This window comes from Urocitellus parryii, chromosome 10, assembly GCF_045843805.1.
Source record: "Urocitellus parryii isolate mUroPar1 chromosome 10, mUroPar1.hap1, whole genome shotgun sequence".
In the NCBI taxonomy this organism is placed as follows: domain Eukaryota; kingdom Metazoa; phylum Chordata; class Mammalia; order Rodentia; family Sciuridae; genus Urocitellus; species Urocitellus parryii.
Window position 1 is genome coordinate 52327364 of NC_135540.1, and position 13974 is coordinate 52341337.

Below are 13974 nucleotides of genomic sequence, written 5' to 3' on the forward strand. Positions count from 1 at the left end.
TGTTTTCTAGGTTGTTTTATTGTTTATACTTTGGATTGTTTGTTTATTGTTATTAAAATATATCTGACCAGGGCTGTTACAATTGTAATAGTATGCTTTTAGCTAAACACTCTAAAGCACTCAAATTCCCATCAATGGTAGATTTAGCTAATTTGTGGCAAATGGAATATGGTATTCAATGAAAATTAAGTACAACTACAAGCAACAGTGTGATAGAATAATTCACCCATAAATTGTGTTTTAAAGTCAATTGCGATTGTGATTATGCCTCAGGTTAATAGTTATTAGACTTATTTTCAAATTCATTTTATATATACACACCCAGATTATGAGATTGGCAACCTAGGTAATGCTGTTCATAGTCTTGAACTTGATCCTTTAATTTTTTAGGAGAACATGTGCCTGTCAGGGGCTAGATCCAAAGACCAGTGGTGCCTCCTTTTCTTTTGGTTGTTCATGGAGTATGTATTATAATGGATGCAAGTTTGCCAGAAGCAAGATTCCAAGGAAATTTAAGCTACTTGGGGATGATCCAAAAGAGGTTGGTTTATTTCCTGATTATAAACTATTCATTCTAGGAAACTGATGAGCATGGGTAAGGTAAATTGTGATATATATTGTTACAGTCTCATTAGCAGAGGGAATTTCATCTCAGGTAAATCAAATGAACCTTGATTTCTTGTTGAAGCCATTGGTTCATGCAGTCTACAGTATGCTAATTAAAGGATTAGAAAACCCTCAATATGTTTAGCAATTGAATATGAAAAATGTTTTCCTTTCACTTCCTCTACCTTATCTTTCAGATTTTAAATACAATTAAAATACACACTTGTACACCAGGGGGGGTTGTTCTTATAATTTAAAAGTTTTATTTGAATATATAGTAAGTGAACATAAAATTCAATCATGGTATATTTTTCAAACAATCATGTGTTCGATAATATAATGTTTAAGCATGCTGGGCATCCTCTTTTGTTTGATAAGAGAAGAAAGTGTTTAGTAAACTTGATAAAAAGTAGCAATTTTCCACTCTGAAAGTTTTTCATGGCTAGTTCATACAGGTTTATAACTTTAAGCAATTTGCACGTAAACCCAATCCAGAAGATGCTTGGGAAACCCCCTCCTCTCAAGTTCTGCACAGAAACTGCCCACCTTCTAAAGTTCACCTCTCTGTCAAGTGTGTATATCTCTCTGTCGCTCCCTGTTTCTTTCTCTCCCTCCCCCCCACAACGCCCCTCACAATAATCTGAAATGAGAACTTCTGTGTTCGAATGGAATAGCCAAGTATTATCACCTACCATTTTTAAAAGCATATTATTTGGAAAAACTTGGATGGTAGGATTATAAGTTAGCATTTCCTTTGTCAAGTAAACTTTATCAACTTTTTCATAGAAAACACATTCTAGTTCTGAGAATTTTATCCACAATTGAAATTTTCAGTACTTTTTAGTTCTTTGGAGCAAAGCTTGACTTGCTCTTTATAAACACTATAAAATAGGGATTGAGAATAGACAAAGTAAACCAAACAAATCCTTTCAATAAATGATTGGATGATGACTGTGGAAATGTGACCCCTTTATAATATCTGGCTTCCTTAACCTACCCCCACACACACAGCATAGGGTAGCGTAGCATATGTAAAACATCAACTATCTACATGCCTAGTAGAAATTCAGTTAATATAACAAAAAATCCAAATAGCTACTTATTTCATAGCACAAAATAGGTGATGTTGGATGTGTCCATACTTTTAAGATGATTTAGTTATTTGATAAGAAAGGCACCATTCATTGTTTTGTGTCCAATATTTGGGGCAATAATATAACTAATAGCGTTCTTATGTGTAGAGAATAGATTTAGAATTTAATGTCAAATGGTTTATTTTATACAGGAAGAGAAACTAGAGGCTTATTTTCAAAACCTGTCAACTCTTATCGCACCAATATACAAGCAACTTGCACCTGATGCGTATAATAATCAGGTAAGTGTAAACAGTTATTGGCAATGATTTTAACTGCCTCATTATTATTGATCCATTTAAATAAAAAATAGTCTTAAAGAAATAGCTTTCCCTTATTTTTCTTTTTTCCTTCTTGGAAGTGCTGCAGTGTTCTGTTTCTGATATGATCCAAAAGAGTTGTGATCTTCTAAACTTTAAAAACAATGAGGTTTTAAGCCTCAGGTGTTCTATCTACTAACCTTGTTTTCACATGACTAATTTTGCTTCTTTAAGCAGAGTTTTGTGATTACATCAAAATTATGTGACCTCAATTAATCATACATTAATTATTTTCACAGAAGCTCTTGAAATAGGAAGCTATGAATATACTGTATTGTACACTTTCAGATTACTCCCAGAAGTAGAGATGTAGTGTCACATATGTCTAACATATATATGTCCAGATATGTTAGATTTTGCCATATTTTCTTCTTTTGTTTGGCCTTGGCTCCATAAACCATGGGTTGGCTGGGGTGGGGGGTGGCCTATTTTGTATGCTAGGCTACTATAGTAAGATAACTAAGTGATTTGTTCAAAAATTTTTCATTACTTAAGCAAAAGGGTATAAAAGGCTCTAAGGCTCTGTGGTTTCAATAACAACATCAACAATAGAAATCAAACAGTGGGTATTCACTGGGGACATAAAGATAAGCAGTGCCTTTTAAGGGAGATGGAGACATATGAAATAGCAACTGGAGGATGAAATAACAGAAACAATAGGGCTATGAACATTTCTGAGGTAATAAAAAGTATAAATATAATGTCCTTGAATGCCTAACAGAGGTCTTCAAGGACATTATATCTAAACAGAGGTCTTTAGACCCAATTCTAGAAGTAACCATTGAGGTGTTTCGAGGATGTGGTGGATATGAGGGAGGAGGGCATAGTTTGTCATTTTAAAAAGATCATTCAACAAGACAAATTATGTTTCTGATATGGAAACTTAGAAAAAGAAGCTATTATAATTGGTCAAGAGATTTTTAAGGTCTTAAAGAAATATAATTTCTCATTCTTTGTAAGAACAAGCAACAGAATTTGGAGAGACGGTTTTATTAACCAGTACCAAAAATTCGTGAGGAATAGTATGTTTTTGGTAAGAGAAGGGAAGATGATTAAATTTTACTTTTGACATGATTGGTTTGACATGATTCTAGGTTAACTAAAGAATCAGAAGAAAAACCTAGGCTAGCATTGGTGATTTGGGCTTTAGGAAAACATAGGAAGGAGATGAAATATTTTAATATGTAAGAATTAAAGAAATTTTGCAGAGTAGACATTATCAAGAGGAGAAAGGGTTGATGGAATTCTAGAACATATTTTTATGACACAGTAATTGTACATATTGTCATCATTGTTATCCTATCATGTTAAAGAACATATGGCTACTGCACCCTTATGCCCACTGTCCATGCCCTCCCTCCTTTCCTCCCCTACACCTTCCCCAGGCCCTGGTTACCATGCTTCTTTTCTCTACTTCTTTGAGATCAACTTTTTTATCTTCCACATATGTGTAAACATGTGGTGTTTGTCTTTCTGTGCCTGACATTTCATTTAGCATGGCCCTCCCATTCCATCTATTTTGTTGCAAATGACACAGTTATTCTTTTAATTGTGTCTGAATAATATTCCTTTCTATATTTATATCACAATTTATCTGTTTCTCCATCAATGGTCACCTAGGTTGATTCCATATCTTGGCTACTATGAATAGTGTTCAAACAAACATGAGAGTGCAGATTTCTCTTTGATGCAGATTTTAATTTCTTTGTGTATGTACACATGTAGTAGGATTGCTGGATTGTAGGGCAGTTTTATTTCTGATATTTCAAGGAATCTTCATAGTAATTTCTATAATGGTTGTACTAATCTCCATTTTCACACAGAATGTTCACCACATTAATTTTTGTGTTTTTGATAACTGGTGTGAGATATCTCATTGTGGCTTTGTTTTTGCATTTTCCTGGTGATCATCAGTGTTGAGCATTTTCTCATGTGTAGGCCATTTGTTTAACTTTCTTGTTAAATGTCTATTCAGGTCATTTGCCCATTTTCAATTTTTAAATTTTTGTATTTCTTAATTTCCTTTGGAAATTAATCACATGAATAGCTTATAAATATTTTCCCCCATTCCACAGTTTGTCCTTTCACTTTGATCTATAGAACTTTTTAGGTTGTAATCCCTGTCAATTTTTGCTTTTGTTACTTGTGCTATTAGGATCCTACCAAAATAATATCTTTGTCAAGACCAAAATTCTGAAACGTTTTGAACCCTATATTTTCCTCTAGTAGATTCATAATTTTAGGCCTTAAATTCAAGTCTTTGATCCATTTTGAGTTGGTTTTTATATATGGTGTAGAGGTTGAATTTTGTTCTTCTGCATATGGATATCCAGTTTTCCCAGCACTATTGTTCGAAAAGACGCTATTTTTCCAATCTATTTATGCAAGCAACCATACTGCTCTGGTTACTCTAGCTTTGTGCTATGTTTTCAAGTCAGGTACTATATATAACATCTTTAGCTTTGATAATTTTGCCCTGGATTTGTTTTTTCTATTTGGGATCTTTTGGACTACAAATATTAGGCATGTTTTTTTGCGTGTGCTTATCTGAAGAGCATGATTGGTATATTGATAAGGATTACATCAAATCTAGATTCCTTCAGAAAGTATGAACTACTTGTTGGGATGTAGCTCTTAGGCAAGGCTGGTTTGTTCACAGCTCTGGGCACTGGATCTGGCTCTGGGTGTGGAGCTCCTATGGGTCATGTGAGGGTAAAGCCATCACTGTGGGCACAGGTGGGGATGACGTGTCTATAGTAGAGTGATTGGTTGTCGGTTTCTGGGGGGTGCATCAGTGTCTTTTGAGGAGCTCCAGGAGACAGACTACTCAGATGTCCACCAAGCTCCTTTCAGAGATGGAGGATGGGTCATATAAAGTTTCTGATGGACACTGTAGGCATTTCCCATGTTACAGGCAGGTGAATGCAGCCATGTGGTAACTCAGCTCCCCAGACTAAGCCACTGGCTTCTCCAGCAGCAAATGCTTCAGGTATCCATGTGAGTGAGGATTGCTGGGGATCTTCTGCCTTTCCCAACCAACTGAAGTCCCTCTTGGTTCAGTGTTGATGTCTAAGATGTGACAGGTGCTATACACTTAGTTTCCTTCTTTTTAAGACCATCGTGTGTATCTTCATGCTGCACAATATCTCTGACGCATCTCTACTGTCCTCTGACACTTTGCCTCAAACATGCCAGCAAAATAGCTGGGTGGTTTTTTTTGTTTGTTTGTGTTGTTTTTTGTTTTTGTTTTTGTTTTTTACCCCTTGGTTTGGACCTTTGTTGTGAAGGGAAGTGCAACAGCCACTTAGTGATGTCACCCATCCATATTTTAGTTTTAAGTGGAGGAAGAGAAGCTAGTCAAGTAAGAGCTGGGGGAGGGTTGGAGAAATGGAGTGGGGGATGGTTAAAGATTAAAGGGAAAGAGGGTACCTGATAGAGAAAAGCTGGAGGTGGTGAGAAGGTGTCAGCAGAGAATATAATAGCTAATAACTAATGTTTTCAAGTGCATTGTACTTTTTAAGATGCTAACGTGTTTAGACTATATAGCAAAACCAGACATTAGACTTACCCTAAAAAGATATTTTATGTACAACATTGCTTTTATAAATTGTGCAAATACTTCTGAAAATTATTTTAAATGCCATTAAAAAATATTGGGGGCAATGCTGTTATTTCACAACCTTATTTATTTTAACCAGTATCACAGAAAAGCATAAGGAATGCTTTGGTACTTTTGTAAAAGTTTAATGCTGGGTAAGAGATAACTAATAAATTAAGCTATAAAAAAAGAAAATGAATTCAGTCTGTTGCTAGATTTAAAGTTTGGACATGTTCTAGTGAATGAATTTTTTTATAGGTGTTATTAATCAAGTGGCTTTTCTTGGGAGAAAGGAACAGAATAACAAAGCATTGTTGTTTTGTATACCCTTGATTCTTATTACAGACTGTCTCATACCCACTTGGTTTTCTTAAGCATTTATATTCTACCATATTACATTTTGTTTTGGAGAATTTTAAATTGTTTTATTTATTCCCTGAACCTGGAGTGTACAGAATATTTTTGACATTACAACAAAATCTTAATTCCTAAGATATGGGAGTGTATGTACAGATGCAATGCATATTTAAATTAAGGCAATTAATGGTTGTGAATGGATAAGGTGTTTTATTTCACATGGTAGGTACTGTTGGCAATGTTCATCAATGTCAATAGTTATGTGATCTTTCCACACAGTATTGTGTGAAGATCATTTGATGTTATGGGCTTCATAAAACTTACCATCTGATCTTTACCACTTTTCTCTAGCTGATTTATCTCCATGTCTCACATCTAAACATTCTTCCTTGATTTCATAGTTTTCTTGTATAGGGAAGTTTATTGACATATCACAGAATTTATTCTTTCAGGTTCATGGAATTAATGCCTGGATTTTATCAATTTAAATTAATTTTTTAACCTATGATAGATAACTATGTTCTATCTTTGTCTTACAAGTAAACTTGAAACAGATTCAACTCTCTAAATTGTACTATTTTCATCGTTTATAGATATTATATGATGTTCTTGGTTATGCTGTTCAGTATAACATATGGTACTTTCTTATGTGGCTAGTGTCTTTTAAAGGGTTGCTATATGACAAGTGCAAGTATTTGTTATTATAATTTAGCTATATGTTGAGAGCCACAGCCAAAGGGGCCCAGCAAACTTCCAGCTGCCAGCAAACTTCCAGCTGCCGGCTGATGATTGGCTCACAGCGGCCCCAGCAACATCTAGCTGATTGGCTCCTCTGCGGTGATGTTCATTGGGCTGTTTCCCTGCCCTTCAGACTGCCAGCTGATGATTGGCTCACAGCGGCCCCAGCAACATCTAGCTGATTGGCTCCTCCACGGAGCTGCTCATTGGGGGACTTCTTTGGCTCCGCCCACGTGACCCAGCCAATCGGCCTCAAGAGCAGGAGGATTGTGGGAGGTGGTGAGGTTTGTGTGGGTGAGAGGCTTGTGGAAGCCGGTGGTGGCAGTTGGGCTCTGAGGGTTTTTTTCCTGAGGAGCTGTTTTGCTTGGCGTTTGTAGTTCTAAAAATAAAGTTAGTTTCTTTTGACAAGTGGCTCCTGAATTGTGCCCAGCCAGACTGCGGCATTTGGTGGCTCGCATGGGGAGCGACTGAGGGTAAGTAAACTGCTCGCCCCTGAGGGCAGGGCGAGAGGATGGGTAGCCATTCTAAGTTTCCTCTTTTGTTTTGCTTCATTTTTGTTTTAACTTGCCTGTCCCTGGAGATGAGTGAGATGGAAGAAAAACCGATCACATCTAAGGAAAAACTATTTGCGTCTGAGGAACAGATAGGGAGAAAGGACGGATGCACACATCAGTAGGATAGAAAGGCTATAATGAATTTTTGTTGTTCCATTTTTATTGGATTCTGTCTCGGTGTTGTTTGGTGTTATCTTGTTGGGTTGTATTATAGTAGAAATACGGGATCAGCAATTAGTAAAAAACAAACCGAAAGACTGTTAAGTAAATTGTTAGAGGAAGGAGGCATCTCAGTAAAATCAAGAACAGTCAGGGCATACGTTGATACAATACAAAAATATAGCCCATGGCTTTTTAAGGAGGAGTTGTTAGATATATCACAATGGAACCATCATGGTGAAGATTTAAAAAGAATAGAAAAGAACAACCCAGGGACTCTGCCAGTTGGCACATTGACATTGTGGGCATTGGTATCTGGTTTGCTTAGTCCAAAGCCTTCAGTTCAGACAAAGGTAGAGGAAGGAGAAGACATACTGATTCAAGTAAAAGAGAAGGTCTCTCAAGTTAGTCAGAAAGAGGAAAAGATTCAAGTAAAAGAGAAGGTCTTTCGAGCTAGTGAGACAGAGGAAGGAAGTTTAGAGCAGAAAAAGCCATCAGGGGAATCAGTCTGGCTGGGCACAATTCAGGAGCCAATCATCAGCTGGAAGTCTGAAGGGCAGGGAAACAGCCCAATGAACATCACCGCAGAGGAGCCAATCAGCTAGATGTTGCTGGGGCCGCTGTGAGCCAATCATCAGCCGGCAGCTGGAAGTTTGCTGGCAGCTGGAAGTTTGCTGGGCCCCTTTGGCTGTGGCTCTCAACATCTCCCCCTCTCTGTTTAAACAGCAAGCATGTGGCTTAGGGACCGTGCCTGCCTTAGGTTGTCCAATACTACATATGGTCCTTACCCGTCTTTGGATGAGCTGACCTCAGGGCGTCAGCCTCCTGTCTTAGGTTGGTACCATTGTAATTGGATCTTACCCGTCATTGACTACCGGTCCAGTATACAGCCACACCTGTGGAGATGTACCAGCGGGGGGGGGGGGGGTGAGGTTCTTTGCCTCACCTCTGTTGGCCCCCAAATTTTAGCTGAACGATCATGACAAGCAGAAGAGAGGAAGATATACCAAGCCAATTGACTGCTCCTTTTGGGAAAATTGTACCACCGATGACATCATCAGCAAAAATACCCCCACACTACCACAAGTGGCTGCACCAACAGATAGTTCACAATGCATACACGTGAGTTCACAATGCATACAAGTGACACATAGTTTAGGCAAGTTCTGTAAGCGGTTCAGTGATGGCTATTGCAGAAACTGTAGATAGTATTGTCTTTGTCTTCACCGGCACAGGGATGAAGATAGGAATTCTGGCAATAATGGCTAAAGAAAAAATTATGTAACATTCCAGAAGGTACTAAAAGAAAACAATTTTCTTAACAATTTACATTGTCTTCACTGGCACTGGGATGAAGATAGGAATTCTGGCAATAATGGCTAAAGAAAAAATTGTGTAACATTCCAGAAGGCACTAAAAGAAAACAATTTTCTTAACAATTTACATTATCTTGAAGAGAATTATTAAATAAAATGAAAAGGAAAGGTGAAAGTAAACAAACAGATCTGTTAACCTCCTTTTTTGTTTACATATTAAAACAATTCTTAACAGTTATTTACCCAATTTAAATTAAACCATTTAAATCACGTGAGTAAAAAAATATATTTGGATCCATTTTTTCATGAGCGCTCATCATATATGATATATGGACATACGTACATTCAAACATATAACACAAAACACAAGTGTGCACACATAATATAATACATACAACACATAACATAATAGTAAAGGCCTTATAACTTTACAGGTTAAATCACCATTGCAATGTTTAAAAACTCTATAGTCAAAAAAAAAAAAAATAGAACTGATCAGCAAAACATTAACCTAGGTCTGTATGAGCTCAAAAAACAAAATAGAACTTCATGATATGGGAAAGGGCAATAATAAAACAGATATTGAAAAAAGCATCCTGGTTCTGTCGCAGATGTAAGGATAGCCAAATTGGAGTTTTGGATATCAGCTGTTATGGATTTGAGCCAAATCATCTTCTTTTTGGTCTGTAGAAATCGCTTTAATTAATCTCTCTGGAATCCAAATCGGCTGCTGTTCTTCCCGTGGAAACACACAAACAGACCCCCGACTCCAGACAATTACTGGGTCAGGACCTTTCCATTGTCCTGTTAGAATATCTTTCCAAAGTACCTTGGGCTTATGTACATTTTTTGGACACATATGTCTTTCTGCAGCACTAAGTCCTGATGAATCCAAATTTAAATAGTTTAGAGTAAAAAGGGTTATTTTAAGTTTATCTTTGGGGAATATATACCCCTTCCCAATTCCATCTTTTTGCTTTAATAAGTACATTTTAATAGTTTGATGAGCTCTTTCAACTATGCCTTGTCCCTGTGGATTGTATGGGATTCCTGTTATATGAGTAATGCCAAGTGATGAGCAAAATTGTTTAAAAGAGGTAGAAGTATAACCAGGGGCATTATCTGTTTTTAACTGTTTTTGAGGATAATAGAACTCCTAAATAATTAATTGGAAAATTTAATTGTACTTTATCTATTGCTATCTCTAGATTATAATTTTTTAATAAGTTTGTAAGTGTGGCATAACATTCTAACAATGTGTTTTTAGCTTTGTGTGCTAATAATACATCATCCATATAAATGAAATATTTGTAGTTCAGGATTTTGATTTCTAAGTGGCTGGATTACTTTGTTAACATAAATTTGACACATAGTTGGGCTGTTAGCCATCCCTTGAGAGAGTACTTTCCATTCATATCTCTGATCAGGACCTTCATGATTTAGTGCAGGGATAGTAAATGCAAAACGTGGACTATCCTCAGGATGAATTGGAATTGAAAAAAAAAACTATCTTTAATATCTATAACTAAAACATACCACATTTTTGGCAAAGCAGACAATTGAGGAATCCCCGATTGAGCAGGTCCCATAATGACCATTTCATTATTAATGGCTCTTAAATCTTGCAATAATCTCCATTTACCAGATTTCTTTTTGATGACAAAAATGGGAGTATTATGGGGAGATACAGAAGGTTGTATATGTCCTTCCGCTAATTGTTGTTTGACCAGATCATGGGCTACTTGTATCTTTTCTTTAGTCAAGGGCCACTGAGGAACCCATACTGGTCTTTCTGATGTCCATGTAATTTTTATTGTCTCAGTGGCCCTTTGTGAAAATTCAACCCATATCTGTCTGTTCCTTGATCTATTTGTGTTGGTGCTGCTATACCTTGTTCTTGTTTTTCTAATCTTTTTCCTTTCCTAAAACCTTGTCTAGTCATAATAGTGGGTGCATTTTGATTGATATTATTTGTTAATGTCAAACCTAATTGATCTAAGACATCTTGTCCCCATAAATTTACGGGAAGATGATCCAATACATATGGCTGTATAGTTCCTTCACATCCTTCAGGATCCTTCCAATCTAATACCATTGCACTTCTATCGGGATTAGTCGCCACTCCTAGGCCTTTTAGCGTTTGAGTGGCTTGTTGTAATGGCCAATGTTTTGGCCATTCTTGCCGAGAGATGATGCTAAGGTCTACACCTGTATCCAGTAGCCCATTAAATTCATGTCCTTGAATATTTAGTTTTAGCATGGGGCGAGAATCTAAATTTAAAGAAAGCATAGCCCAATCTACACCTGTGGAGCCTAATCCCTTGGAACCTCTTTCTACATCATGACTGGAAAATTTATCATGTAGGCTTGGTATTATTAGTAACTGTGCTATTCTATCTCCTGGTGAAATTACTGATATACCCTTTGGAGAACTGGCTATAATTTTTATTTCACCTTCATAATCGGGATCAATTACCCCAGGACTTATCAAAAGTCCTTTTAGAGTAGAAGAGCTGCGTCCCAATAATAATCCTACTGTTCCTTTGGGAAGAGGTCCTTTCACCCCTGTGGGAATGATTTGAACTCCCATCTCTGGAGTTAGTACTTATCTGGCAGAGGCGCAGATGTCCAACCCTGCGCTCCCTCTGGTTTGTCTGATGAGGGATCTGATGTCCTGGGTACTACACTGATGGGGTTGCTGGGGTTGCTGGGTTCCTCCAGTGCTCCGTATATTTGTGGTTTGGGGCCCCGGAGCATTGGGGCATTCATTATAGCCTTTCTATCCTCCTGATGTGTGCATCCGTCCTTTCTCCCTATCTAACAACTCCTCCTTAAAAAGCCATGGGCTATATTTTTGTATTGTATCAACGTATGCCCTGACTGTTCTTGATTTTACTGAGATGCCTCCTTCCTCTAACAATTTACTTAACAGTCTTTCGGTTTGTTTTTTACTAATTGCTGATCCCGTATTTCTACTATAATACAACCCAACAAGATAACACCAAACAACACCGAGACAGAATCCAATAAAAATGGAACAACAAAAATTCATTATAGCCTTTCTATCCTACTGATGTGTGCATCCGTCCTTTCTCCCTATCTGTTCCTCAGACGCAAATAGTTTTTCCTTAGATGTGATCGGTTTTTCTTCCATCTCACTCATCTCCAGGGACAGGCAAGTTAAAACAAAAATGAAGCAAAACAAAAGAGGAAACTTAGAATGGCTACCCATCCTCTCGCCCTGCCCTCAGGGGCGAGCAGTTTACTTACCCTCAGTCGCTCCCCATGCGAGCCACCAAATGCCGCAGTCTGGCTGGGCACAATTCAGGAGCCACTTGTCAAAAGAAACTAACTTTATTTTTAGAACTACAAACGCCAAGCAAAACAGCTCCTCAGGAAAAAAACCCTCAGAGCCCAACTGCCACCACCGGCTTCCACAAGCCTCTCACCCACACAAACCTCACCACCTCCCACAATCCTCCTGCTCTTGAGGCCGATTGGCTGGGTCACGTGGGCAGAGCCAAAGAAGTCCCCCAATGAGCAGCTCCGTGGAGGAGCCAATCAGCTAGATGTTGCTGGGGCTGCTGTGAGCCAATCATCAGCCGGCCGCTGGAAGTTTGCTGGGGCCCCTTTGGCTGTGGCTCTCAACAGCTATATATGATTAGTACCTGCCAATTAGATAGCATAACCTGAGACTATCAGAAAGCTGGGCACTTAGAAGTTTCTAACAGAAACGGAGGTAACTTTCTAGTAATCCACATAAAAATAAGCTATATGAACCCAATGGCAGATAATAATCCATCAAATACTTTATTATCATCTTGTCGTGAAGAATCTTGATGAAGTGGCTTTTATTCAGGACTTATAGTATGACAGAGGAGAAAGTTTCCTTGAGAAGAGCTCCAAAGAATGGGGCTCTAGTATTCACTTGAGTCCTGAGCAGAACTTATATGTCGAGAAACTACCAAAGTTGGGGACAAGTAGCTTCAAAAACAGCAGGCAGAATAATCTTTTGATCTCATTAATAGTTCTTGTTCATACCTGCCAGAAAGAATACTCAAATTGTATTCACGTGATTTGGCTGTTCTGAGTCCATCTATAAATGTTTAAGGTCATGATTCAAAGTAATCAATAGCAGTTCAGGAGAAAAAAAATATTTTTTTAAAAAAATGGATGCAAGAACCAACAGTAAAATTTACAATTTCCAGCATCCATTCAAAAATTAAAAAGAAAAAGAAAACATAACCAACAGTGAAAGAGGCAGTAATTAACCAATAGAAATAGTCTCAGATTAAAAAAAAAAAACTGGAGATGTGACCCAGGGGTCAAGCACCCCTGGGTTTAATGCCTGGCTAAAAAAAAAAAAAAGTATTAACATCAAACTAGGAAAGAGAAATTCTTAAAGAAAAATAAAAGCACAATATAATCAATTTGCTTAATTAGTGATATTGAAAAAATTTTTTAAAAGTTACATATAATGGAAAAAGTGATAAGACTTGAGACTTTGTCCAAATGATGCAACATAGATGAATATTTAAAGTACTTTTAAAAAAAAAAGAAAAGAAAAGAAACTACTGACCTGGAAATATATAACCAGCACAAACAACTCTCAGAGGTTAAAAAAAAAAAAAAAAACAACTTTTTTTTCATACATATAAATGCTGAAAAAAATTCAGCACTAGCAAACTATCATTTAAACGTTAAATCCTTCAACAGAAAGAAAACAAAATAGAAATACACATCTACCAAAAAGGAATGAAAGGTATTAGAAATGCTAAACATGTGTTAACTTTTTTCCGTAACTTAAAAATATCTTCATAACTTGCTATATTAAAATATTCACAACCTATACTGAATTCACAAATACAGAAGTAGTACAGAATCTTGGAGTTGATAGTTTATTATACTATTTATTATGCAGCTTGGTAAATTACTCCACCATAGACTATCATAAGTGAAAAAAGTATGGTGCAGGTTCAGTGGTAGAGCATTTGCCTAGCCTGTGTGAGACACTGGGTTCAATCCCTAGCACCACATAATTAATTAATTAATTAATTGTGTCCATCTACAACTAAATATATATATATATATATATATATATATATATTTTTAAAAAAGGTATGGTGTACCTTAAGCACCTCTAAGAGGTGTAGCTAGTCAGCCATTATAGGGAGAAAACTAGAAATAATCCTG

The 13974-nt window shown here is 37.0% G+C and overlaps 1 protein-coding gene across 1 annotated transcript in view; it reads left to right on the forward strand.

Annotated features, from left to right (window-relative positions):
- The window catches only part of Tet2 (tet methylcytosine dioxygenase 2), a 137034-nt gene that overhangs the window by 110742 nt on the left and 12318 nt on the right, over positions 1-13974 (forward strand). The window contains exons 7-8 of the mRNA XM_026404656.2: positions 391-541; positions 1892-1981. Of these exons, the coding sequence (XP_026260441.2) occupies positions 391-541; positions 1892-1981 (241 nt within the window). The remainder of the gene's footprint in view (positions 1-390; positions 542-1891; positions 1982-13974) is intronic.